This window comes from Colletotrichum scovillei, assembly GCF_011075155.1.
Source record: "Colletotrichum scovillei strain TJNH1 chromosome Unknown Contig00007, whole genome shotgun sequence".
Lineage (NCBI taxonomy): Eukaryota > Fungi > Ascomycota > Sordariomycetes > Glomerellales > Glomerellaceae > Colletotrichum > Colletotrichum scovillei.
The window spans coordinates 1,317,551-1,344,998 of record NW_023336265.1 but is presented as its reverse complement, the minus strand read 5'-3'; the positions used below and the strand labels follow the sequence as shown (position 1 = coordinate 1,344,998).

The following is a 27,448-nucleotide window of genomic DNA, read 5'->3' as shown; positions in this document are numbered from 1 at the left end:
CACGTCTTTTTCTCAATACTCTCGCTGTCAGTAATCTTTTCATCATTTGCTGGGTCTGCCAATCTCCGTGGGCAACATAAAGTGGAGGAAACTGGACCGACACTTCCTCCTAAGCCGTTTCCCTTATTACATGTCAGTCTCATAAAGCTCTGTAACCATAACCTGCAACTCACTCATTCGGATTCGACCTTCAATGACTGAGCTAAATAAACCGACTTCAGCATAAATAGCTACGACAGATCTAAGAGCCGAGTTACTCGCCGACCAGAGGCCGGCCCAGAGAACGGAAATGCTCGCCGCGTTACCGATGGTACCGTTGCATCGTGATCTAGTTCACATGACACATATTTTTAATATATTCTGAGGACTTCTCGGTCGAGGTCTCCCTAGAATGCCTGTGATCCACTGCCTGGGATTTCCCTTCCAATTGGATCTTCATCCGATCTAAACTCTATCGCTTGCCACTCTGGTGTTAACGTGCGGCCGGATCATTCGCCGCCCCAAGGTCTGGCGATCTAGATGAGTGAGGGTGAGTAGGGTGAATTAGGCATATGTGCAGAATGCATGTAACTTTTCCCGCCGCAGTGTTTCCGTTCACTGATGGCCAGTCATGCCTCACCCGGGCTGAGGCTGGCTTCGCTATATTCCAATTCGCAGACGCTAAGTTTCAAAATATGATTGTGGCTGCTTTGAGATGTTGTGTTTTGTCTGGCGGCATTTTTCGTGTTGAATGATCGGAATAGACACATCATCAGGCTCTTTCCTGGAACCGAGTCACTTCATAATGTTTCATCACGGACATTGATAGATGAATCTGGATGATAGCCATAAGTAATTCTCTTCGTGCATGGTAAACCAATCACTCCACGATATCTATGATCCGTCTCATCCGTTCCTTGATCGTGGCGATCTCTTGTTCCAAGCGGCGTCTCAACTCGGGGTTCTCCTCGCTTTCTGTCGCAACATTGTCATTCCTGATCAGGTCAAGAACCGACGTAATCGCGGCCAACCCAGCACGGACGATAGCTTGTAGCTCCGCCTGTACGTTATCCGCTAATAGCCTCATTCTGCTCTTGAACTCAGTCATGTGGTTTTCAAACAGATCCAAGCGACCAACAGCGCTGTGGATAATGTCTTTACGTCTCCTATCACTCCCTTTTCCTGTATTCAGTGCGGTTAACAACACATTGTAAGATCTAGTCTGTATGATCCTAACTTACCGTATTCCGCGTTGCACGCCCTGTAAGAGGCCTCCATGGCTTGGCCAAGCATGGATGTCCGGATGCCAGTGAGTGCGTCTATACGCAGCGAGCTATCTCGAAGGTAAGTTTGAGACCTTGCTCAGAAGATTGAACTGCTTACTTTAAATCAGTGCCGACTTTGTCGGTAAGATCTTCTATTTGGGACTCCATAATATTCTTGTGGCAGATCAAAGTTTCATGGAGGAGATCCGTGACTTCAGGGATAATTTCAAGCTCATTTTCTGGCCAGCATTAGCGAAGTGAGCCCAGTATGTGAATAAAAGCTACTGACCAAGAAATTCAAGTGCCCATTGAATCTGGCCCTGAATTAGACGACCGCCCTGCTCCAGTCTGGCCCTGCAAGATGTGCAGACCGAGTCCCACTGAGGTATCACATCCCCAGCCATGATGCAAATCATCTCCTGATTCCAATCATGCCACCCGACCGCTTCAGTACGGTGGTTCCCGAAGTTGCGACAGAATGCTGAGTAAGTTGCTTCACAAGTTGTTGAGTAAATATAACTAGGCGTCACTTGTAAAGTTGTAGCTTACCATGCACCCACTAAGACCTCATTAGCTAGGCGCAAGGGGGAAAAACTCGAGCGACGTACCATATCCCATTCCAGGGCAGCATTTACTGCTGCAGTCCTCCATGTATCGTTACGTCGATCTTACACATCTGGAGTCAGGCAGGCTGGTCGCCCGAGAAGGAGGTAGACCACATACTATCATAGACTCGCGTCTTGAACTCGTCCTTGATCGAGGTCCCCACGAGGCTGAGATCCGAGGTCCTTTTTGTCAACGCCTGGTTGCCGACTATCAGTTACAACTCGAAAGTAAAAGAGAAGATGTCTCGCGGATTCTCTAACCCTCTTCAGCTGAAGCTCAATCAAGTCCAGCGTGTCGCGAATTTGGTGCTTCTGTTCAGCACTGGCGGTTCCTGCACCAGACCCAACCCACAATGCAGCTTCTCCAAGTACAGCGGGAATGTCGTTGTCAATATATCTCTTGGCAGCACTCAACTGACTGTCCGCAATAATGCCGAGGCAGTGCTTCCGCAGAGCAAGGATACCGCTGAGCTGCAGTGTTGGGAGGGCCACGTCCCTCGGCCTGTGACGTTTATCCCAGTATAGGATGTTGCTAACGCAAAATACAGCGAGATTGCCTCCTGGAACTTTGTCTTTGTACGTTGTTCGAAGTTGCTTGGTAATTATGGCATTGCGTGTCTTTATCAGATACTCTTTCAGTCTATTGTCAAGGTCGGCATGTCAGCTTGCAGTGAGGCCAGGTTTTTGTATCCATTCGACAAGGCCGCCTCTAACTTACTCGAATAAGCTCTTCTTCAAAACTGTGCTGTTCGGGTAATGCTAGTCAGTGATAGCTGCGAAAGGTCTTATATAGATGTGTCTCACTAGGTTTGCCTCTGTTCCTTCTGGAGTTCATTAAATACTCTTTGGTCCTCGTCTGTCAGTTCCATTGTCCCACATTCGTCAATCTCCGCCAGTTGAAGATTAATATCTTCAGTCATTTTCCGAGTGAATGAAACTGCATCGCTCAACTGCTGGACACGATTTGCGAGTCGGCCACGCCAATCCTTCATGGCTTCTTCGGCTCGAATGTCCTGCGGGGTAGCTATTAGCAAACAACTTGAATAACAATCCGGTAGGATTAGGAGATTCCAAGACGATCTCACATCGGACTTTGTGCAGACGATCCCAACCTTGGATAAACCTGCCTGCTGCGCAAGTTCAAAGACACTTTGCACACCGGCATCTGTAGTCGCCCGTCCAATGTTGCATACGGCAAAAATCTCATCGCATTCGACTAAGTATCTTTCCGTGATAAGTCTCCGCGCCGAGTTGGAGTCACGCAGTCCTAGAAGTCATATATCAGGGACACATGGACCGCACCAAAGGATGCTTGACCTTACCAGGAAGATCGACAAGGATTAGACCCTTGCTCAGAATATGAGAGGACAAAAAGACCCTGGTTCTTCCTGTTAGAAGACTTCACTACATGACTTCTGAAGTGAGGCAAGACTTACTTGATCTTACGGACGAATGGCCACGCAGCTGGCGTCTGTGGATCTACGGACTCGGATGTCAGATGCATCAAGAAAGCAGCGCAACTATCCCGCGAAGGCTGTTCATGTATTCCTTCGAGCGGTAGGTCCATTCTTTGCAGCCAAGAACGAAAGGTTCTCAAGACAGTGGCTTCCTCCTCATTGATAAGGAAGTCTTCGCTTGCGAGCTGACCGCGGAACATGGACCGGAAAGTGTCCCGAGCGACGTTGGCCTGCTCTTGAACATCGCCAGCAGCTGCCGCTCCATCATTTCTCCTCAAATCTCCCGCGTTGAGGTGAAATATTCGGTACGACTGAAGCAGCTCTTTCATCTGCTCCATGAGATCATCTTGACTGAATAATTCCACCTCGACAGCGAAACTATCCCCGTCCTTATGGTGGTACTCGGTAACAACACAGGTGCATGCGGCTCCGCTGTTGCTCTAACAGAACGTTAACCAATGGTTGTGGCTCTACGCAAGGTCACCCATAACCTACTGTTCTAGCGAGGTCCTTTTGATCCAGGAGGGAATTCAAAACGCTACTTTTTCCTATTACTCATAAGAGAAGGTCCCCTCAATTATAGTACAGGACGCTTACCAACGCCGGAGTCTCCAACAAATCCAACGGTCCGCGTCGAAGGTCCTTGAAATTGGGCCAGATCCACCGCTTGGCCATGTAGTCGTTTGATTGTTGAATCGGAGTTGGTGTGAAGAGGGCTGTCTTCAAGAACACCCCCCAGCTGGGTCATCAGTGCCTTTGCGTCCTTGATGGCGATTTGGACCGCTGGGTCGTAGAAGCGACTCTCTGGCAGCTCCTCGTCCTTGACTTCATGGTACACTAGGGCCACTTCAGAACGCCCCCGCGATCTACGAGGGGTGCGCGGGTTCAAGGAGCTTTGCCTAAACGTAGGCGTGGGATTGTTTGATTGAGGACGTTGTTGCCCAGCATCGTCAAGAAGATTCGGCAGAGCGGCTCTCATCCCAGACAATTCTATCTCTGATGGTGTGCGATCGAAGCGTTCGATAGCAAGCCGATCTAGACGATCAGTAAGGCTTCCAGTCTCAAAAGAGTCTTGAGCTGAATTGTGCCTCCCAGGGATATCATCAGCAGGTCCATGCGAGAATTGGGAGAGTGGGGCTGATGTTGGCGGGGAGGTCGATACCGGGGGCATGGCCGGGCGAGTTGTAGGTGTACGGGGAATCGGCGCTTCTGGTAGAGTCTCGGCCCATGCCTCGGTCTCAACTGAAGGTACAGGTTCATCTGGAGCCATCCCGTTTGGCAACAACAGCTCCGGAATTGGGGACGCGTCACTCCTGGTGATAGATGGAGAGCGACTCGACTCTGGAGTGAAAGCTGAAGTGGACGATTCCTGAGATTCCGTCGTCGAAGCTGCTACTGACTGTTGCCTGTTTGGAAATGAAACTGGCGGAGAATTCGAGGACATGGATTCCTGGGGAGGCAAGGCAGTCCGAGATGAGGATTCAGAAGCCGCAACCCTTGTGGGACTGGCTGTGGCCGAGGATTGCTGATGGTGATATTCCAACGTTAACTGAGTGGGCTTCTTGACGGAAAGGATTGATATTGGGGTTTCGAGGAGAAGAACTCACAACTCTTGACATCCTTCAGAACTCGGCGGTGACAGGAAATAACCACGAGAAGCTGCAAATTCGGGCGCTTTAGCCAGTTGAGCGTGCTACCCGCCTCTTCAAATAAGTTGGTGCTCCATTCCTCTCAAGCCGTCTCATTCACGCTAGCCCGAAAGACATAGCCTCATTGCGGTTTTGTATCCTATTACAGAGACTGATTCCGTTGGAGATATCTATTCTGGTAAAGTAAAAGCACCCTTGCGGTGGGGGGATTATGCGGGCGAGGGCGGCGCAGACCTGTCCTGTTGGTTTCAGCTGCACACCCTGGGTCGTCGACCCAACCAACACAGATGGGTTAACCGGGCGAAATAAGCGCCAACAGATTCGTTGGACCATGATATGTATGCCACTGAGTCAGTCACTTGCAGAATTCTGATTCTTGGGTTGGATTGAGCTCATTGTCACATCAACGAGTCGAGAAAGCCGAATTAGACTTGCAATCGCCAGGGCTGTCAGCTTCTGTTTCAATACGCCGCCAGAAGGTCATCAGCGCTTAACAACATCCAAGTTTCTGAAACTTGCCCGTGTACACAAGGTCAGGTTGCGTGTACAACCTTGTAAGTCCATGAATGGAAAAGTCTTATGTTCGTTGTTCGGCTTATATGTGTATGATGAAGAAGCCCCAGCTCGGCATTGTGGAAGGAGAAATAGCCATAAGTAAGGTCTGTGCCATTTTATCTATGTTCTCTTTCGAAACTTAGCAGCTTCCCGTCTCCAAGGTCTGAATTGACAAATGTCTCAGCGATTGATGAACGTCTCTAGGACGCATGACTTTCCTATGTTCTCTGCTCACTGTGTCGGTGTCCAAAAACTCAACATCTGTCGTCTATCTTCCAAATTTAACAAATGCAATATATCTGCCTTACGAGATGAAGTAATATTGTGACTCTGAGGCTTTTCAAACGACCTAACTTGTTTTGCCTTTCGAAAGTTAGTGAACATCAAGCGGTCAACCAGCGAAACTTCAAAGGCCTGGATTTAATGTGTCAAGGAGTTCGAATCACTGTTCGGAGGATGAGCTGTACCTTTTTCAATGAGCTTCAACCTCTTTGATCTTTTGAAGGCGCTTTCAATAGCCAGCTGGTTTCAATGAAATGCAAGTGCCCAGTGACACGAAACTAAGAACTGGCAACATGGTTTTGAATTTGGCAGTGGGCAGATGCATCCTGAATTACGACATATGGCTAGCAGGTAATGTTATAAGTACATGACGCAGCGACTCTCTCCTATATCACACTTGCCAACGAACACATTCAATTCGCTAAAGATTCATGCAAATCGTGGGCTGTTAGCTACAGGCACTTTGCAGCCGAATGTCATGATGGTCGACTCACTACCCCATAGTCCTTAGCACGGAAGTCGGCGCTTCGGGAGTTGAGAACGTTGAACACCATACGGTTCCAGTACTATGTCTGACTGTTAATGTGATGGTTTCACTGCATTTTTGTCTACCGATCTGGATCTCGACCTAGTGTAAACATACCAATGAACTAGCAACCTTGGTGGTGTCAGCCATGAGCTGTTTCGCAGAACTTCACCTCTGTCAACTTTCTCGGCACATCCCGGTGCTGCTGGTCTTCGACTTCGTCGTCACCAGCTGGATCGTCTGCCACTTTCTGGGTATGTCCTCTGCTTATTCTGCCTCTTTGCTTGTATATACTGATTTATTATAGTAACGGTGCATATTCTGCCTGTTTTGGAAGCACTATGTGCATGGTAAGTCTTACCCACTATCAAATTCTTGAGTCTACTTATGTTTCCCTGGCGAAAGTGCGATCACTGGCAGGTTCTACGCAATCCAGATGGAGATACAGCTTTGAGTAAGAAAACATATGCTCTAACTTTCCTGCATCATTCCTCACAATCAGTAGACATACGCTAGAGTCTAGGTTTACCTACAAGACTGCACATCACTTATAAAGCTTTATTAAATTATCTCGGAGTCTGAAGGAGAGTATGAAACCGTAGCTACTACCATTGGATATACCAAATAATGGTCCAAATGCTTACATTAAACATGATTGTATTGATAGCAATTTCTTTTGGGGGGAGACTATCACTTCAAGTCAGGTAACTAATTACACCTACCTCGTTAGATAATAGATCAACTCACGTTTTCACGTGGAAATATGAGGGCCTCGGTACTTGTCAATGCGGCCTTACAAGTAGTGACTCGAAATAGTACATTCTGGGACACCTGAGTTTTGTTTGAATCGTATACTTCCCTTCGGTAACAAGACTTATCAACCCACGTTCCTGCTATGATCAACAGACACTTGTTCGTCTTCAAGTTTGCTGCCAATAATCCAAAGACCAGATCAATCGGCCAAACAGCGCTGTCCATACATGTTCTATCAGATGACTATACACATCAGATCACCAGAATACAAAGCCTCCAGCAGGTTCATCTCTCAAATATGACACCATACTCTATCCAGCATACATCCTGTGTACTCTCACCTCTATGAATGAGCTGTTAAGCACAGAGCCACATATCCAACCCGCTATAACGCAACCGACCCGATGTCGACACTAGATGTGCATTCTCACCCCCAAGCCCACGTGATCGCGAGCGCCTTCATACCTCGTACGTGGTCCCATCTGAAAACTCCTCACTCCTCTCTAGTGATCTTCTCGAAGCAATTTGCCTAACATACTAGGCAATGAACAAAGGCCCCTTCACGGCCCTGACGCTAAGAGAGGGGGGGAAAGGGGAAGAGGCGGGGAGTGTCTTGCGTAAACGGCTTTGCTCGCCCCAAGGACTCGGCAATCGGACTCGGTTCTCCCAAGCTTCGATCTTGGCAGATGGGGAGCGATTTAGCTGAGAATGACGGCGTTGAGCTTAGAACCGAAGAATAAGTTCCGTGAACGACAAACGACATCAACCAAAACTCCGCTTTAGAACCACAAGTTCCCTGATCAATCCGGCTCTCATACCGGTTCCAGGCCATTCAAAGTTTTCCATCCCCGGGGCTAAGGAAGACGATGGGCGGAGTTGTCAATGAAGATCTTTCCTCAGCTCCGTGTGCGTGGCTTCCATGGGGGTTTGGGAAGATAGTGCGGCGATATCTACGTGCCTGACGATCTCTACCCCCACGAGACAGAGCCGCGGAGGGCTTGGTGGACCACGCGACCAAGTAACAAAAGAAACCAATCACGATCGAACAACAAATGTTGGATCAAATTACATGGACTATGTTCCGATTCCCTGAGCCCCAGCAACGCCAACAAATGGGAGATCCAAAAAGGCCCTCAAGCTGGTTTGGCAGCTCGGGAACGCACACAAGCTGAAACCGCCACTTGCGTAGTTGGCGTCGAAAAGAACGCTACCAATTGTGGGGGGGTTTTGGGAAATACCTGATGAGAAATGGGTTAGCCGAGGTGGGACGGCGTCAAGGAAACAACACGTAGTGGTCGCTTGCGTTTAACAGATCGAGATCGAGATTGTGGGAGAAATTGACGCATATCCGACTGAAGGCTTCTCCGCAGACGCGTCGGCCATGTCGTTGATGATGATGAGCACTCGACACAGCCGGCGTTGACAACGAACAAAGAAGAGACTGCCTCCGCTTTCTGTAGTTTGGCCCAAATAGAAAACGTTCCCAACCGAGAGGATCTCTAAACGCGCGTGTCCTGTTTGCCTTCCAAAAGGCCCGATTCGTACAGATGGCGAACAGGTCTAAGGGTCATTAGTACCCTCAGGAACCCCCTATAGTCCATATCGAAATCTTGATTCGCGATGAGATCTTATCCGCTTCATCAGCCAAACTAATTGACCCAAAGGGTACGGAGTAGAGACCCCGAAAGGAACAGATGGATCTTGCGTCGCCGGCCGGCCGGGCAGAAAAAAACAAACACCAACGAAAGAAAGTAAAATGCGTATGTAACAGGTCTTCGTCAAACAACTCCACAGCAAGGCCGGCGCCGTTTCGGGCTACGCGGATCACCCGGCTTCCGACGCTAGTCGTTTTCCCCGGCGAAGATCCTCATCTCGGGCGGGTCGGCGAGCGAGAAGGAAAAGGAGCAAGGGGAAAAGTGGAGCGAGACCCGTCAAGCAAGTCGTCGTTTGGTTCAACCGTTGCCGTGGCTCATCGTCTAGACGGTATGAACCAACCCCTTACCCGCACCCGTAGTGTGCTTTTGAAGATTCGAGCCTTTGACGTCCAAATCCTGCTGTTTCCACTTCACTTCGCCAGTACCAGCTTTCCAAAAGGCTGGCGGTCCGGTAGTTTGCCCTGGAAGAAGAGAAGGAAAACGGAGCAGTCTTTGTTGCAGCTTTTGGTTCGGGCATTGTAATCCTTTCTTGTCTACGTGGAAACATAGTCTACCTTGGTTTTCGCAACGTGGAAGGGGTGTGTATGCTGGAAACGCATAAATCGTGTAGAGCAGATAGATGTAACGTTCGAAGTCCGCGCTGATCATGAAGAGGCTAAGAGGCAAGCAACGGTGAAGTATCAAAGAACAATGGTATTACGCTTGATATACGACAAATATCCGCCACGGGGGTGAGAGTCTACTCTAGCTCTACATTTGGGGCATTTCACAACTCGGCACTCCGGTCCGTTAGCGGTCTATTCCGCGCCAGCACCAGATCCACCAGCTCCTTGCCGGGGAAGTCGATAATCACGATACCCGTCATCCCGCTATCCCCCCGGTCCGCCGTCGCAGCGAGCCAGTCGCCGGTGCGGTCATTAATGCCGGCCACCGTCCGGTTCAGGTTCCCCGCCGCGGCCTCGATGGGCAGCACGCCGACGCTGGCGCTCAGGTGCGCGAGGTAGAGCACGCGGTTAGCGTGCGGCTTCGCGGTGGCGGCGCGGCGGAGGGCGTTCTCGACGGCCTCCCACTTCATGTAGAGATGCTCGACGCTGGGGATGATCCAGAGGTCCTCCAGGACCATGTCGGCCGACTCCCAGATGACGCCGTACGGGCTCTCGGGGCCCTTTGAGGGGAAGTTTTGCAGCAAGAAGATCTTGCCGCGAAGGGCGCCGAGGGTCGGGTAGGGCTTGCGCGGGTTGTGCTTGCGGAAGTGGGATTTGGCGCCGGGGGAGGTGGCGGTGGAGTTGTGCAGGTAGTAGTTGAAGGCGTCCTCGAAGGTCATGCTGTTTGTGCCGAGGGGCCTGCCCTCCTCCTTGAGGCGCATGACGATGGTCTCGCTGGGGTGGTCGTCGAGGAAGTCGAAGAGGGTGAGGAGGACCTCCGTGTAGGAGTGGCCCGTGTACATGGAGGCGTGGTAGATCTCTATGGAGTCGTTGACGAGGCGGCCCCGGATGTCGAGGTAGCGCATGCCGGCGTGCAGCTGTGCTGAGAGGTTGTGGTTCTGGCATTGGAAGACCTGGTTGGTGAGGTCGTAGGTGAGGGTGTCGTGGGTGCCCGGGATGGAGAGGGAGGTGAGGTTGGCCTCGTCCGGGATGGCCTTCATCCATTCGGCGTGGTCGGCCTTGTCGACGTCGAAGGAGTAGTGGGATTCATAGCCGCGGTAGCAGTGGTTCTTGGACTTGACGAAGCAGGGGGCTAGTGAGAGGAGGACGGAGAAGAGGGCCGAGACGAGGAGGAAGAAGGAGAGGACGTAGAGGAGGGGCATGCAGTGGAAGCGCATCTTGTGAGGCTACACCGCGGTCTATAAACCGCGGGGGTGTGTGTGAGAGTGTGTGATACAAGGCACGCGTAAGTGAGTGAGTAAGTGATACACACACTCGTTTGAGGTGAGTGAGCGAGTGAGCGGGATGAGTGAGGTTGTACTGAGATGCAGAGACGCGGACGGGGGGGGGGTGTGATCCGAGAGGTCCGCGATGCACGGATGAGGCTCCTCTCTCGGGTGAGACGCGGATGACGGAGCTCCTGGCACCTTGTCTGGCTCGCTCGCGGTGCGGTGCTCTGCAGGACACCGGCACGGAGAGGGTCCCCACCGCAAGGCTCGGCAGCAAAGTCTTGTTGGAACCGTTGAAGAAAAGGGGGATATGCCCGAGACTCGGTTCTTTGAAACGACGTCCAATTAGGTACACAAGAAGTAGAAGAAATGATGTACAAACAACAAAAACCGAGTCTCCCACACGTAACTTCTCCCACACACTCTCTCCAAGAAAGTAGTCAGAAAAAGAGAAGGTTCAGGGAGGGGGACGGGGCGCGGACATGTGAGGTTCAGATGCTTTCACTGTTGAGGGAGACTCGAGAGTGAGAAGCGAGAATGAGAGTGAGAGTGAGAGTGAGCCTCAGAGCTTAGCCGAACGTCACGTCACTGGTTTCCTCCCTGTTGGACGTCCGCGGCGTGGCTGACCTTTGGAAGGGCCCACGTGCGCCGCATGAAAATGAATCGAAGACCGCACCAAAGTTGTTCCGGAATTGCCTTTGCCTCCGGGCGGGACGCGGGCGGCTCAAAGCGCTCCACCATCTTTTTTGCGGGTTGCCCCTGAGATTATAGGGGTTATCCTGACATTGGGGGAAGCGCTCTGTGAACTTGAAAAGTGGTTGAAACGTGAAGCAAGTTGTTTGTATCCATCACGAACATATCAGCATCGTGTACGACTGTGCCAAGCTCGGATACTAGTCCCAAAGGTACGGACACCATATCTCAAAGCCACTAGATAGTCGACGGGCGATAAGACCATGGGATCAGCACATAACGTCCACTGTCCAGGGCCCGTAGGTCACGGCGGCACAACCGTACTATTACAGGGCAACGCTCTGCCCCCGCGTGCGGCATCGGCGGGAACAGCACGCGGCCGATCCTGGCCCGGCCACCGCCGAAACAACGACAGCTCGGCCCGCCAACCAATCCTCAGCCAGCATTCGGGTAACCTTTTCGATTGCTCGATTATCATGGCTCATGTTCTGCCGCCATGTCTTACGTTCTTATGATTCCCCCCTGTTTTCAAAGATAGCCTCACGAGACGACTTCATCTATCCAGAACTCGAAGAGCGTCGCACGAAAGGACATGGTGGAATGGTGAAACCACACCGGGAACATGCGGTGAGTCGGGCGTGTAACATCACACAAGATAAACAATAGAGAAGGCCAAAAACAAGTTGTTGGAAAAAAGAGACATGCAAACGCAGCCAGCCGGCTTGCCGGCACCCCGGCCGGATGGTCACGCATCTCGTTACTTCTGACCCCCCTCCCCCCACGTTTGTGATAGGCAAGGTGGTTGGGACTTGGGACTTGGGACCGTTGATCATCGATGGAAGTAGTCCCCCGCGCTGCATTTCTCACTCTTTCGGCCGGTATACTATAATCTGCGAGTCCTTTCGAATCGCAAGATAGTTTGTATCTGCATCTCGCGGACATGTCTTACCTGGTGCTGCTGCTTCACACTCCCAGATCATTTTATGGTTCCACTTCCGCCGCCGCAACCGCTGTCGCCCGACTTGCGTTGATCATAAACAAGAACCTCTCCAGCCTCTCTGTTTTCATCAATGAACCAACCATATTCCCCCAAAGCACACATTGAACCACAAATACCTCCCAAGGCCCTGTCCTGCAACGCACATATCCGCTGCCTGAGGCTGGCCCCCCCACCAAGCATCTCTCCACCGAAAGCGGGCAGTCACGCTGCACCTGTGCGGATGCGTACATGACGTGACCCGCCGCCTTACGCTGTGATGAAGCTCTGTCCACTTGAGCGTTCTTGATACTCTGTACTCCGTAGATGATAGACTTCATTAAGCACAGCTTATGACCTGGGTTCGACCATTGACAATCTCACATCGTTCGATGGCTGGATGGCGGGGTAAGACGTGGAGTAGCAAACCAGAATAGAGGCGTGGATGTCCGTTCTCGCGGTACACGGTAGTCAATCATGGCGCCATGATGCAAAAGTATTGTTGATACAAAGGGGTTCCCGCATTCTTCATGAAGTTTTGGTACGGTTTACGACGCTGGCTGGATAGTGCTTGAGGTTAAAGTACTCGCCAACAAGTGGTCAACCACCTCAGAGGGTTACAATTGTGAGGCTGAAAAGAAAACCAGATATAGCCCAAGTCTGGATTACTATCAAGAAAAGCATCCTCGTCCCCGGTTGAGCGATAACACCTTCAGAGTTTTTGGCAACGACTGAGGAAAAGGAGGCTCAATCACACCGTCTTGACACGAAACGACGGTAAGCTTGAAGGTAGGTTAGTTAAGCTACATGCCAAATTTCTATTGGATTGTCAGGCGGTCGCAATCTTGACAGCGACAGTGGCAGTTCCCATTGGCACCTCGCAATACGAGTCCTTCCTTTGACACTGACAGGTCAACATCGGGTTTCAGAAAGAAACGCCTTCAGCCTGGTGGTGGTAGTGGCAGCTTGTGCAATTGCCACTCTCGACTGTGATCCTTCAGGCTGATGACTGGGCAGTGGTGAAGGTAGTTTGACGCTGACGAAAGACACTCGTCCACGTCGAGGAATCCTTCCATCATGACAGCTCGAAGCGAATCGTTCACTATCATGAAATCAAAAGACTGCAACGGACTGCAATGTGACGGTCAAGACTCTTTTCTCGCCACTTGTGTACTGCGTATCACGGGCACGGCAGAACGTGCCGCGGAGAGGTTCCCCCTCCAAGAGCCACAAGTCGAGCACGTCAGGACTTCCGTAGCCATAGCTCCCCCGGTCAGCTCCAAAGGTTTTACTACTGTACAGTAGGTACTCCGTAAGCCTATGCTCCCCGTGGCTCCTTACAAGTCGAACTCGAAAGCCCGGCATCGCGTATCTTGGTCCGTGTTCGCGGCCTGCATCACTAGTCCCCGAGAATAGAGGGGGAGGAGGAGTTTGGGGTGCCTTGGGAGCTTGGGAAAGGTTGTAGCCAAAAACCTAGTGCGGCGCACGAACCCGATGAAGAGGGTTTCCATCTCGAACAACGGGATGGACGAACAGTGTAAAGTTGGAGGGTGGAGTAAAAAGCGAGAAGCAAATAGTACATAGACAAGAAGCTCCCGAAATCGCCGCCGCCAGCGCCGGCGTCCCTCTCCGTGAGTATTCCCCTATCCAACCGTCTTGGTATCGCATAGTTGAACATTCATCCCCCAAGTCAACGGAATTCATCAAGAAACAAAAGACCATGTGAGAGTCAAAGTCTGCTCCCCCCCAGAGACATCTGATTCCCGAGGCCTTTTGCCGCCCGCGGAAACAAAACACAAAAAAAGATGAGATGACTTTTCTGGGTGAACCGCCGTATGCTTCCAGCTCCCAAGACTCCCCAATCCCGCCCCCGACGGCTTCATGTGATCCGAATCGCGCCTCGTATCCCCCCAATCTTTCCCGCATCCAACCCCCATCCCTTTTCGTATGCAGGCGTCGCGCTGCATACAACCCACCATCAAGTCTGCAACCACCACCACCAACAGCACCACCTCCACCACAGAGAAGGGCGGAGGGAACCGCTCGTCGTTCACATCATTCAAAAAAGGCCCATTCGCCAATCGCGCGCGAGAGGGTAGGTCCCCTGCGATTTCGACAACAAGAGCCTCCAAGAAAGATCGTCCCCCCCTCCCTCCTCTCTACAATGTACATGCATACATGCAAGTCGCGATATGAACGGCGAACGGCGTCTCGCTTGGCGGATTGCACCAATTCGCAGAAGAGCCAAGAAAACCCCAAGAGGAGACCAGCACTCGGGACACTGAGACTCCGGGGTCTATTAGTGCGAACGAGGCTGCGATCTTCTTCGCGCTGCGGCCATTCGTTTCAATACTACAGGTGTTTGAATTAGTGCGAAGAACTGGGATTTGAAAGGTTAAAGAAACTCAGAAGATAGAAAGGATCGAAAAAAGAGGTAGGCCAAAACCACCTTGTTCCTTGTACGGAGGAAACGCCGCGCCTATCGGGCCTTTGGAAACCAAATCTTGTTTCTTGCGGCCATCGGTCGATGGCAGGTAGGACCTTGTCAAGTTGTCACTTTTTGCTTGCCTTCCTTACCGTAGACAGTAGCCTGCTCGCTGCCGCTTTTGCCCCGCAGCCGACTCCGCATCCATTGGAGATGGCTGAATTGACTTTTTGGGATTTTGGATTTTGGATTATTATTTTCGAGATCCTCCCCGGTGGCCGGAGCAGATGGCTCTATCTGCGGAAGCGATTCGGCCTTTTTTGGGTTTGACAACTCCGTCCGTCACCACAAAGTTCTAATGCGTGGGCAAAGTGTAGAGCACACACCAAGCTTCTCGCGTCTTCGAACCAAAAGTGAAGCCATGAGCAGAAATGTCGTGCGAGAAAAGACCATCCGGCGGATTTGTGATCCTCTGTGCAAGCCTGGTGACTGTGGAGGCAAGAGAGAGAAATCAGCCCCCGGATCCGGCGCCGCATTCCCGCATACGATTTTGCGGCATGAGGCCCGATTCGTGCCGGAATGGCGTGGCATCTACGGCAGGATTGGTCCCCTCTGTCTTCCAGGAGGCTTTGTTTATCAGATGCAGATGGAGATGTAAACCACGAGGTTGGTGATACGAAGTCGAAGCTCGTCATGTGGTGGTAAATCGTACCCACGCTTAGTCATGGGGATGTCAGACTAACATGATGAGTTCTCGCCGCATGGTGTGCCCGACTGTCAATATCATGATGCGACGCAGGTGAGCCTTGTTAAAACGGGTTGTAGCTTAAAAGGCAGGCTGGGCAGCGCATATGAATGAGTCTCTTGCCGAAGGTCGGCGAGGTTTATGAATATGGGGCCCCGGTCTCCGATCGGAAGCTTCAGGCAGGCGTGAGCTTGAAGGTTTTCGGCGTTCCGGGGGTGGTGGGATGAATGAGCGGCGGGGAATATCGTGGCACGCCTATTCCATTGTCCCCTAGCCATCCGTCCTTTTCTTCTGTGAAGAAATACCGAACAGAAGCGAGTAATTATTTCTCCGGGATCCTCCAAAACAATTGGACCAAATCACTGCTTGTGGCGGGGTTCTGGAAAATAAGTGCCGCAATATTCTGCCTCTTTGCCTAGGTGGTGGCGCATCTAGGCTGATGTTTCGAGATAACCATGGTACCAGAACTTACTGCGTAGGACTTGGAAGCTTGCCCATCACCCCTGCGGCTCCGGTTGTTTGGATGCATGCGACCATTGCCTCGAGCGTTGCCGAATGGGGCTAAAGAGCTCTCCGACGCGACCACGGTCATGGATTCGCATAGTTTCTCTACAACATGCTGGTGCTGGTAGAAGCCAGGATGCTGAGGGTTTCGTCCGGTGTTCCCTTCTTTGCTTAGACGATAGCTTCGATTTACCGGACATGGGATGTGTTGAAGACCAGGATGACAAGCGTCTAAGTCCAAGGCAGAGCAACTCGGAGGGTGACAGTGGCAGGCACACACAATTAACAGAAAGCGGCCCAAGAGCCAAAACAGCACGACCAAGTCGGTAAAGCACTGCCGCATGTGTTTGGCGCCGGTGCTCCTGCCCTGGGAAGGGGAAGGCTCGACGATGCTCACAAATCAAAACCAATGGTTCCTAACGAGCAGAAGGGGACATACCCCTTTGCAGCAAGAGGGTAAGGTACGGTAGTCAGGGAGAGCGTTGAGGGTGTAACCTGATGCGGCGGCTCAGGCCATGAGGGGGGGCACTGGGGGATTGCAACGGGGGGGGGGGGGGCTTTTCATAGTAGCGCAACGCTAACACGTATTTTATCGCGGTGCTATGCTGTTATCGGCGCGCCAGGCGAGTACGTGTACGGTGAATTTGAACTGGTGTGTTTGGTGGGTGTGAGTGCGGGCGGGAACGTTGGAAAGGAACAGTTCCATGACGAGAACAACGATGGACGCGATCCGGCTGCTGGACTGACTGCCTATGCAGATGGACGTGGCCTGGTATCTGGTGTAGATGAATCATGGACGTGAGCCGAGAGAACCGGGCAGAATGGAGTGTAATGGACCAGAAATGACTCGGCGTGCCAGTGGGCTCTGGCCTCCGGGTAACCCGCTACGGGACCGTACTTGTCTATCAGCGTCAGCCCGTCTGGGCGGGTAACGACACCAAGCACAAGACACGAGAAATGGGCTAGAAAGCGGTGCGAGTAAAAAGGTATGTAGTTATTCGAAGCCCGGGACAAGATGTGAACGTTCGCTGACAGCCCAGCAAACGATGAGACACCCAGGCGCCATGTCAACGGCTAAGTGAGGTAAAGTATCATATAGTAGACATGTTATTAATGCCGTTTGCGCCCCCGAAACAACCGGCGCCCCCGGCCATGGTGTTCCTGACCTCGTATAGAGTGACTACGTGACTGCAAACAATATGGTTGGGGAATAGCCTATGAGAGGTGATTGAGAGTCAACTCGTAACCAGAGAACAAGCAGGACTTCAATGCCGGATGAGGATAAGACGAGGAGACGGTAGGAACCGGCCAGAAGGATGCGAGAAGAACCGAATGCTGGTGAGATAGACCTGGTGTTACTAGTATGAGAGCGAGTGAGTACGAACGACATGTGTTCTCAGCACAGCAACAATGGCCCCAGAGACCGAGAGGCAGGATAAGACAGACGAAACGTGGTCGCCCTGCACGCAAGAACAAGCGAGTGTGAAATATGCGTAAAATAAATGTCAATATGGAGGTTTCTGTCTGATGGTGGATGCATTCACGACTCAGACATTTCTTGGAACAATCAGCAAAGTGGGCGGAATAAGATAAGCAACAAGATTGAAGGGGCTGATGTAAACGTCGAAATGTCCAACCACGTTAAAGCTTTTGGATTCCCCGGAGCCGCGGGAATTGGACTGCAGTCAAGGCTCAAACCTGACGCTGCAGCGCGCATCTCCGACATCGTATTCACCATGGCATGGTGTGTGTTGTTCTGTGAGTGTGTTGCCTCACTCGAGGCGGATCGATTATCCACCCACCTATCCATCCATCCCTCACCGATTGAATCAGCGAATGAGTGAGGGCGAGGGCGGACGGTAAAGCAAAATAGCATGTTCCAAAGTTGGCAGTGTAAATTGGACCCGTGGAGGCGCCCACCCTTGCTTGGGTCTGGTGTTTTAGCGACGAGATCATCGCTGTGGGGGAGAACTCTGTCCCTGTTCCAGCGCTTGACTTCAGCTGATGTTGTACCCGGAGGTTTGGGGTATCGGAGTTGGGGGGGGTTGGGGGGTTGGGGAGAGCTTGAAGGCCTTGAGTGAGGGGGAAAGGGAGAGAATTTGAGTGAGAGACAGAGACAGCCGCTGAAGGCAGCTGAGAAGATGTCGGGCTACGGCAAGGAATGCAGGCATCATGCCTCCCACGTACGCATGTCTAGTTCGTGTTGCCAGGCACGGCACAAGCGGCCAGAGAGACAACGTATCCATCCGTATCCAGCTGTTTTTTATGTTGTTTTTTTATGTTGTTTTTGTGCCATGCCAGATCCACCTATCAACGAGCATAGAGATGGAAGAAGTCAAGCGCTTGCTGGTCAGTGCTTTCTGGAGCTTGAGAGTGGAGAGTGACGACATCCAACATGGGCTCAGGGGATCAGGGGTGTGAAAGGAGCAGGGGTAAAGTAGAGAGGCAGGGGGGGTTCTTGGAGGTGCATCTTGGGAGTGACAGATCATCCATCACTCATTCGAGTCTCTCTCACTCAAGTCCGAGTCCCATACTGCGTAGACGGAGAACAAAAGATGAAGGAGTGACTATGATCATGAAGAAGAAGAAGAAGGATGGAGTTGGCGGCGGTAATAAACATTTGGCTGCCGCCGCGATGCCTGCCACTTAGACAGCATTGATGGGATTGACAGACTCTCAGTCATTTCGACACGGCGGCGGGAGGAACGCAAAATTGAGATTGACGGACGCCGCGTCTGCTCATCCACTCACACAGCCGCATCGTTGGTTCGTTCTCGGGCACTTCTGTCGGTCCGTCCGCATGCTGCGTTTGATTTGGATGTTCGTCGAGACCCCTGCAAGCTCGACTAACAGTGCGCTGCTCACGACGCCACAGCCGGTCTAAGCTACATCAGGCCGAGCTCGGGATGGATGCGCCGGGCGCGCGCGAAGCGGGACTCCTTGGGCCATTCTGCTGTGACCGGGATGTCGTGTCGACTTCAGTGCCAATGGTGGGGGGTTTGTGGTTTTGGCACCTCTCTCGCTGATTGTCCGTCGGATGGAGATAATTAATTCCCCTGCCGTAGGGCAGCTTGGAGAGTCAGGGAAACCAGGTCCAAGATGGCGAAGACGGCGAAGGGTCGGCGAGCATCATATAAGCAGGGCGAAAAGACGAAAGGGTCCTTTTGAGTACGAAGTATTGACTTCCGCTTGTTGCACTTGGCTATCTTTGTGCAAGTTGTGTCGTCGCGAGGAAAGGCTTGTTATGCGGTTGGACACAAGTGGTATAGCCGGTATATTTACTGTGTATACGGAGTACGGAGTATTGCTATCTGTATCTTTGTTAGCTTGCGGCTTTCACAAGACAGGCAGGAGGCGCACTTGCTGCTATCCCAATCGCAGAGCTCATGGCCGGCCGGCCGTCCACTGATCCGGATTGGATGCGAATGCAACGGTAAAGTTGCAACGTCGTTACACACATGCTTGGGTACCATGTGCGTGGTGATGGTCTTTGATATTTCTTCTGGGGTCTCTTATTAGGACAGTGCTCCAGTGAGTATCCGTAGCTTGAGGTACTATGGGCGGCAGGCGTCCACATATTGGGAGGGTTGTGGTTTGTCGCTGAGCGTGTTCCATCGACCGCTACCAGCACCGAGTTTGTCTCTGGCGGGCCATTCGCAAGCTCGCACGCGGACGCAACGCACAACATGCGTGAGGATGATCCACCGGGTCATGCTGTTGGGTTTCTCAGCTGTCGTGTTGCACTCTGATACTTGGAGAGAAGAGCATTGGCATTGGCACGTCCAATCGGATGAAAGATGCGATGGCCTGTTATGTTCTTGGGTGCAATTGGGATCGATGAGCATTGTAAGAGAAACACAGAGAGAAGAGAGATCCCAGAGAACGTGATCGAGGTGAGCTGAGGTGAGGAGAGAGTGTGTGTGGACTTTGGACTGTACTGTACTGTACTCCGTACGCAGTATCTACACAGCAGAAGCAAGAACCACCCACCCCCGTCCTGGTTCCTTCCTGGTCCTGGTCACAATCAAATGGGGTCGTGTCCTTCCTGCCTGGTCCTGGTTTGATGGCCCCACTCCAGTCACGTCAAATCCACTTTTTCTTTTTCTTTCTCTCCTTCTGCAAGGCAAGTTCCAACCACCCGCTCACTGGGCTTTCCTTCTAATTCTATGTAATGTTGCAACTTTCCTTGTGCTGTTGGCAGGTGCTGCAGCCTGCCAGTAACTGCTGCTGCGTGCGTCGTTCTTGACTTTTGGTGGTCGTTGCTCGGCTCGTGCTCGCCTCATTCGTCTTCTACACACACGGACAGTTGCCATCCCATCATCCCAAGAAATCCACTCCATCACCGTCTTGTCTCTAGCGTCTAATCCTCCTCTCCCCCCACCGTCGTCCTCCTCGGATTCCCCAATTGTGCCATTCTAAATTTCTACTGATACTCCCCATGCCCATGCCAATTCATGATCATCCATGGTATCCGTAGCCACCGTGACACGCCCCCCCTACCTTTTCTAGCTCCCAGAAAACAACCCGCAACCGTGACCTGGCTTCTGCCTCTTTACCTGTAACTCCTCTTCCTCGATCCACCTTCTTTTTCGATATTGGAATCTTCTCTCCTTCTCTCTTCTTCCTTGTCTGCTCTTCATCAGCCTACGGTGTGCTTGCCTAGCTAGACTCCATTCGTTTCCCTCATCCTTTTCTTGTCATTATCGTCAACTTTTTTCTTCTCTACGCTATTCCTAGTGTTCCCACCCGTTCTCTGCCTCCGCCTTCGCGCCTTCGTCTCTGTTGGTGAACTTGGTGAAGCAAGCATCCCCCGGCAAGACCGACAGAGAGACATACTCACGAATCTCTGTGTTCGTACCTACGCAGTATTTGCACTCCGTCCAGATACAGAGGGGGAATACACCACCACCACTACCACCACCACCACCACAATCGCTTCGCTGCAGCTCTTGCCTGCACCCAGTCTCTCGTTTCCCTCCCCGGCCCTTGCTTACTTGGGTCTTGGGTCCCCAGCTAGCTACCTTAAGGTGCTGTTGCTGCTAGCCTGCTGCATTTGCCCTGTTGCCGATGCCGTTGTAGCTGCAGATACCGGTTAATACCTTACGAATTGCATTCTGCTGCTTCTGCTGCTCGGCACCAACCACCAATTCCACCTCGCTCGCTCGCTGGTCCACTTTCTTCCCTGCTCTTGCGGCTTGCCTCCTTCCCTTCGCTTCCTTCCTCTTGGCGCCTGCTTCTTTTTTTCTACCCGGGGCTGCCTGACCATCACCACTTCTCCAACATCACCCTCACTTCACCTCTTTCCTCCACACCTTCTCCTCCTTCCCTCCTCCTCACTCTCTTCTCCTCCCCTCCACTATCCGGACCACGACCACATCACAGCAAGGTCGACAACCTTCTGGACGACAAAGACAGCATCGGCCCTGACTGATTGACAGACCCTGCGCATCCCTGACCCTCAGGCCACACCTTAATCGAGGGAACAAGGACGCTGTTCATTATTAAAAAGAGGGAGGACCATAATTATACTCGGACTCTTGCGCACCCGGTCGTCTCGTTGCTCTTGTCTCAAAAGGTCCCCAATTCTTATCCTCAATCATCGCGCTAGTTGTCTCTAGGGGCAATCATCTCAGTCACTGGTCCATCGGTGCTTGGCTACTCTCGGCTGCCAGTAATTATTCGCCGCGTTCACTCTTGGGTTTTCACATCCGAACCCTTTCGCCCTCTTGCCCCATTCACACTTGGCGCCAACAAATCTCGTACCAAACGCCACGACCCGGCCTACTTGCCTTCCCATTCTCTTTCTCTCCCACCTCCCGGCCTCAACCTCATTTGAGTCGGCACCTATTTTGCGGCTTTTACGCTTCCAGTCTCAAGCAACGATAGTCGATACTCGAAATCCGGACCAGCTGCGGACAACACTCAAGGTCATCATCGACGACTCCTGCGGTCTCCCGCTTGCCTGCGTGGTCGTGTAGGACAGGCACAGCATCTTACCTTTGGGAGCACCTTTTAACCTTTCCTCCCGCCGCCCACCGACCGATCCAGACGTCAGATGTCAGCCCCGTGAGCGCCTGACTCCAGCAAGTGTAAGTCCAGAGGCCTGAGGAGCCCAGCCATTGGTCACGAGTTTATCTTGTGAACCTAAAACTACTCCTTCCCCCTCAATATTGAATGTCTATACTGACAGAAAATCTCTCAGTACAATTGTCTATCGGGACGGATCCATCATGACTTTTACCGAACGAACGACGAGATGCTTGGGCATCTTTGCCTTGGCGCTATCATCCTGGGTGACAATGGCACAGGCTGCGCCAGAACCCGAAATCCTCATGCCTCGACAATTGACGCAGAACCTCTGCTCTAATACGAACACGGCATCCATGAGCGCAAGTACGTTGGAGCCCTCCCAGGAAGGCATGACATGGCAACGCTACTTGGGGCTTTCAACATCCTCGGCCAGCTCTGCCTTTGCCTTCCTCTGCCCACCCGCATACAATGGCTAATTCACATCTGTAATAGATCTAAGCACATGGCAGACGAATGGACTATGCACCGACTTCTGTCGAGACAAGAACTACGCCTTTGCCATTGTCCAGTGGCAGTCCTGCTGGTGTTCTGATGTCGCGCCGGCCGCGTCTAGCGAAGCCGAAGTGAGCGACAAATGCAACGATATCTGTCCCGGCTACGACATCGAGCACTGCGGCTCAAGGCCCAACTACTACGGATATCTGACGCTGGCGAAGACTCCTACCAGCACCGCCGGCAGCGGAGGTGACAGCTCGTCATCGTCCAAGGCAGCAGCCAGCACTACTACACAAGTGAGTACAATCCCCTCAGCCATGTATCGTGAATTGCCTGCGTGATTCTGCGTGATCTCCATACCCTTCACGATCCCGAACCTCATCCCCAGACTCCATCGTCTCACCTCCACCACGTGTGATGCCTTGGCTTAATCGTCTGGAAACCAGGCCCCTCCGGCCCCGCCTGCAACAACCGTACAAGTCATCACAACAGTAAAAACTGAGACAATTCAGAACACAGTCACGCCCGATCCGGAAACGACGACTACGTCAACAACATCTGTATGCTCTCAAAAGTCCCAACAACATGCCGTGCCCGTAAACCTGCATTTGACAAATGAGGGGGTGTGTCACTGACACGAGCAAACGCTGACTGAGAATCCAGACTTCGAGTAGTAGCAAACCGAGATCGACGGTTCAAACGGTGACAGCCGACGGAACCGTGAGGACCATCTTCGTTACGCCAACTGCCACGGGCACCGAGGGAGCAACAGGCGCCTCCGAACTGACGCCCGGCAGCCAATCGTCGTCGAATGGACCCAGCACCGGTGCTGTTGTTGGAATCGTGGTCGGTGTTATTGCCGCGGTCGTGGCCATTGCAGGACTGGGACTCTTCTTGTTCTTCAGACGTCGGAGACAACAGCAAAACGAGAACGACAAGTACGACGAGCCTAGCCATCGTGGTAGTTCCGCCGGCATGACCGGCTCGCCACGAAACCCCGAAATGGTTGTCACTGTTGATGGAGGACGATGGGATCCCGACGCCTCAAGCGACCATCGCCGAAGCCGCCTTCTCGCTCACGACCCTCGCCTGGACCCTCTCCCGAGAGGACTCTACGTGCACAACAAGAGTGCAGAGAGTATTAATACTCTACGCGACGACCAAGATTACTCCCGCAAGGTTCACCAACCAGTCTTGCGGGCGACCAACCCAGATCCTGACACTTGACCAAGGTCGATGGAGTGATCGGGCGGACCAAGACAACGAGATGCCATACACTCGTTTACGACGTACACGAATTCGGTCCAGGTACCAATTTTCGGTCTTCGCATTGCGTTTTTGAGATACCAGGACGGCGTTTCCATTCATTTAACGACTCTGCATAGAAGGATTCTGGATTGGGTGGCCCTCGCGGCAACACCGGGCGTGATAAGGTCGATCGGTCAGGATCGACATCCGCCGCAGTACATTATGGGGATAAGGCCACTGAACACGAACACGAACACATCACATGGGCAACACGAACGCAGAGGACGACGGCTGCCATAATTTCGATTCTCTATCTCCCCTTCGACTGGTGGTTTGGGAGTTGTCGACAGCTCAAAGGCGATCATCAACGTCGGCGGGGTTCCTTTACAAGCCCGAGCCAAGTGATCATAGACGAAGAGCCCTGCCTCCCCGGTATGAGAGTCGGGCTACGATTCTTCGGGTATGACGACGGCGGCATTTGTACATACACGAGCGGGCCATGGGCCAACAGCGAAACGACTTGGACAAATTCACGACGGGTGGATGGGTGAGATTGGTTACAAATGGTAGCAGTTTTGGCACCATTCCTCTTTCCATTGGGCACACATTTGTGGGTGACGATGCATCCACGACACGTAATAGAGTGACCCGGGACTGCGGAGGCTGCACGGAGCTGGTCGAGCTGAGCCCAAGATGGAGGCCTCACGTTAGGCTGTGTAGCCCGTCACTGGATGTCTTGGGCGACCGACCAGCAGACTGTGCACAATGGTCACTGGAGCGAAAGAAAAGTTCTATAGCTAGTTGCGACAATCATAATAACAATCGAACGCGTACAAATGATGCATGTCTTCGCCATATGGTGTACAATGAGTAGGTGATAACCATGAGTATCGCGTCAAGACAAACGCCGCTGTCTCGGGCAACCCTTCAAGAGTCCTTCTCGCTGGGTCGGACCGGGGCCGGCATGGGAAAGGCTCGGGGACTCGTGAGTATGTGTGTGCGTATCGGATACGGGAGTACGGAGGGGTGGACGTTGCAACGGTGAACGGAGGCACATGTTGGATGAATCATAGAGAGCACAGGGCACAGGGGTTCAGACTCTTTTACTACTTGTGATTGTTCGCGTAGAGCCTTGCTGTTGGAGGACAAGGTCGGTTGGAAGGATTTTGGTTTGTGCGTTTGTGAGGAAACCTGAAAATCTTGGAGTTGTGTACTTCGTACTTGGTGTGGTAGGTAGAGAGAGGGAAGAAGATGGAGGGTCGGAAGAGGTACGGATAGGTCACGGCCGGGGAGGGGGGATGGGCGGAAGCAAGGCGCGGTCGATCGCAACTTTTCGATGTGGGGTGGGTTTTTGTGCTCTGAGCCTCTGATGGAGATCTCGTAGACGATAGCCCTTGTGAAGATGCATGTTGGGGGTTTTTGTTTATGGATACCTGGCTTCAAGGTGTGTGTATTTAGGTGGGTTGATATCATTGATAATTTGGCGGCAAGGAAACTCTTCGGGCAGCTGGTGTTTCATTGGATTTTAGGTGGGTGTTTTGCGGCGGAAAAGCTTAGCGTCAGGTGTTTTGGATGCGAGGACGAGGAGGAGCGGATTTCGGAGGTGGATACGGATATGATCTGATTATCTAGATTGGATTCGGGTGGTGTGTGTGTGGAATGGAATGAAATGGAGACAGAATTGGTTTGTTCATACGGAGATTGTGGGTGTACATTCACATGCCTACGCAGTAAGCTACTATGTATGCTGACTCCCCCGACGGAGTTGACGATTAAAAGTCCGTTGCTCTATGTCTCCTTTTTTCGTCGTAAGTTGCAGCTAGTAGCCAAGGGGGAGGTCGGTTGAGTGACCTTCTTAGCAATAGGTGACCTGATGATTCCATGTACTGTTGTGTTTGGGAGGTTGCCTTGTTAATAAGTCGTTTTTTCCCGTGTACAGTAGATCATTCCCCTTTTTTCCTAGTATCGTTGATGGGAGGTTTGAGATGAGGCTCAATCGAGGCGGACGGACGGGACTGGCGTCATGCGCAAAATACATAGTAGCTATGCAGGATGTTTGGAGCGGACTGGCTGCACTAAGAGTCTTAGTGTCTTCTTGATCGGACGCGTTCCTCGGTGGATGGGCTTCTAGGGAAGGAGGCGTCGATAGTGGCACTGTTTCCCTCCCCCTCTCCCCTAGCCCCCCTATTTCACGATTGAAAATCGAGGATGGAATACAGGGCGTTTTGGACTGCTCTGAGAATCTGATGGCGGATTTGAGAGGCGTCCGTGTTTAAGTGGGATAAGCATACTTCCATCGACTGTGGGAGCGAAAGGAAGGGATTGATGGATCGATGGGAGGCTGCATGTTTCGAAACAAAACTGAATTAGATGACGGGGAGTCATTTGGGGCTGCACAGCAATGAAGTACCTAGGTAATTGTTCGAGATGGGGGCGTTTTAGATTGGTGGTACAGAGTCGCAGCCGAAACTGAGTTTCGGAGGTGAGAGACATTGAATATGGGCAAGGTGAGATTGGAAGGGGCGGATACATACCGAAACAAACAAAGGATCATGAACAACACATGAATGATGAATGGCAGGCTGCATTTGTTGTGTTTGTACGGAAGAGTTGAATATGTTGTGAAGAGAGACTGGGGAGGTTTGATGGGAGAGAAATACGCGGTCGGTTATCCGTATACGAGTAATACGAACAGGTACATGTTGGTTTGACTCGTATTTTTGATAGAAGAGGAGCGCAAATGCCAAAATGAGATGGGCGAGAAGCAAGGTACTGTCGACCGGGGCTGTATGGTATACGACGACCGCGCCTCAATTGTGGCTGACGATGTGGGAATAACCTCTTTCTGGCAGGCATAGAAAGACAGTATTCACAAGATGGCAAGTTCTGTCAGGTAGGTGTCCTTACGGCGGAAAGTGGGATGTCGTCGCGTCTCTAGGAACACGAAAATGGAACATGGGGGCGGGCTTGGCACGTTGGCATTGACTTTTTCTGCTTCGTCGTCGTGGTCCCGGGGCCGCGGTAATTAATACATAGTATGAGTGAGGCAGAATTCGCGATGATGATTTGGTGGTATCCCTGAGGGGATTGTGAATGTGCTTCTCATTCCCGCTCGTGTCTTTTTTCGTGCATCGGGTTTCCCCCGTTCTTTGGGAGGCCTGTGACGTCGCATCTGGCAGTCCGTCCGGTGTTCGTCTCATTGCGATGGGCCGTGTGTTTGATCAGCCGCTGGCGGCGGCGGCGAGAAGGACACAGAGTTTTGCTGTGCAGGAGACAAGAAGGATTGCTCGGACGAAAAGAATGACGTTGATCGAGGCCGAGTCCCTGCATCATCAAAAGATCAGTGCATGGCGGGCGAAATCCATCGTGCCGCTGTGCGTGCGCACCCGCTGCACATTCCATCCGCGGTAGTCATATCGGGGATTTTAACAGCCAGTGAGAGTTGGTCTTCTTATTGTGCACCTCGTTCAAACCCTCCAGTCTTGGGTCGCAAAATAAGTAGGGATCGAATTTTTTTTTTCTTTCAATCTGCTCTCCTTCGTTTCCGAATTCTAAAACGCCGCGCGGGAGGGACAAGATTTGAGGAAGGGGCCCAGGCAGGCCAGGGAAGGGGGAGGAGGGAGCCCGGCTGTTTGGTGTTGGATCCCTGTTCATAGCCCGTCGCAGTGCTCCGTACGGAAAGGAAGAAAAGATTCAAATAAGAGATGGTAATGAGATTGCCCCGTACGAGTGA

General features: G+C 52.1%; 4 protein-coding genes across 4 annotated transcripts; 1 reads left to right on the top strand and 3 right to left on the bottom strand.

The window, feature by feature from the left end:
* Nucleotides 1-859: 859 nt before the first annotated feature.
* On the bottom strand, nt 860-5,071 carry HER10_EVM0005132 (uncharacterized protein; the record flags this gene model as incomplete). The annotated part of the gene is made up of 16 exons (XM_035474756.1): nt 4,914-5,071; nt 3,904-4,831; nt 3,802-3,854; nt 3,286-3,746; nt 3,172-3,227; nt 2,935-3,116; nt 2,654-2,862; nt 2,568-2,594; nt 2,111-2,489; nt 1,968-2,046; nt 1,853-1,911; nt 1,794-1,803; nt 1,534-1,737; nt 1,363-1,483; nt 1,221-1,312; nt 860-1,161 (listed from the first exon to the last, which is right to left on the bottom strand). Exons 1-16 carry the CDS (start codon nt 4,923-4,925, stop codon nt 860-862), a joined length of 3,174 nt encoding a protein of 1,057 aa, XP_035331457.1. The 5' UTR covers nt 4,926-5,071.
* A 4,328-nt stretch (nt 5,072-9,399) lies between these two features.
* Nucleotides 9,400-11,486, bottom strand: HER10_EVM0000294 (phosphatidylinositol-specific phospholipase C). Its single transcript, XM_035470082.1, has one exon. The coding sequence runs from the start codon at nt 10,546-10,548 to the stop codon at nt 9,493-9,495; it is 1,056 nt and encodes a 351-aa protein (XP_035331131.1). The 5' UTR covers nt 10,549-11,486; the 3' UTR covers nt 9,400-9,492.
* Nucleotides 11,487-17,453: 5,967 nt separating this feature from the next.
* Nucleotides 17,454-19,771, bottom strand: HER10_EVM0008571 (uncharacterized protein). Its single transcript, XM_035478088.1, has 2 exons — nt 19,303-19,771; nt 17,454-19,253 (listed from the first exon to the last, which is right to left on the bottom strand). Exons 1-2 carry the CDS (start codon nt 19,628-19,630, stop codon nt 19,072-19,074), a joined length of 510 nt encoding a protein of 169 aa, XP_035331672.1. The 5' UTR covers nt 19,631-19,771; the 3' UTR covers nt 17,454-19,071.
* Nucleotides 19,772-20,323: 552 nt separating this feature from the next.
* On the top strand, nt 20,324-24,554 carry HER10_EVM0008451 (uncharacterized protein). Its single transcript, XM_035483067.1, has 4 exons — nt 20,324-22,335; nt 22,465-22,763; nt 22,914-23,027; nt 23,131-24,554. Exons 1-4 carry the CDS (start codon nt 22,173-22,175, stop codon nt 23,692-23,694), a joined length of 1,140 nt encoding a protein of 379 aa, XP_035331662.1. The 5' UTR covers nt 20,324-22,172; the 3' UTR covers nt 23,695-24,554.
* Nucleotides 24,555-27,448: the final 2,894 nt, after the last annotated feature.

Coding starts and splice junctions, on each gene's coding strand:
- HER10_EVM0008571 (XM_035478088.1), bottom strand. CDS start 19,630: ATGTTGTGCGTTGCGTCCGCGTGCGAGCTTGCGAATGGCCCGCCAGAG. Junction 19,254..19,302: donor TGCGATTGGGATAGCAGCAA/GTGCGCCTCCTG, acceptor ACAAAGATACAG/ATAGCAATACTCCGTACTCC.
- HER10_EVM0008451 (XM_035483067.1), top strand. CDS start 22,173: ATGACTTTTACCGAACGAACGACGAGATGCTTGGGCATCTTTGCCTTG. Junction 22,764..22,913: donor CAGCCAGCACTACTACACAA/GTGAGTACAATC, acceptor TCTGGAAACCAG/GCCCCTCCGGCCCCGCCTGC. Junction 23,028..23,130: donor CGACTACGTCAACAACATCT/GTATGCTCTCAA, acceptor CTGAGAATCCAG/ACTTCGAGTAGTAGCAAACC.
- HER10_EVM0000294 (XM_035470082.1), bottom strand. CDS start 10,548: ATGCGCTTCCACTGCATGCCCCTCCTCTACGTCCTCTCCTTCTTCCTC.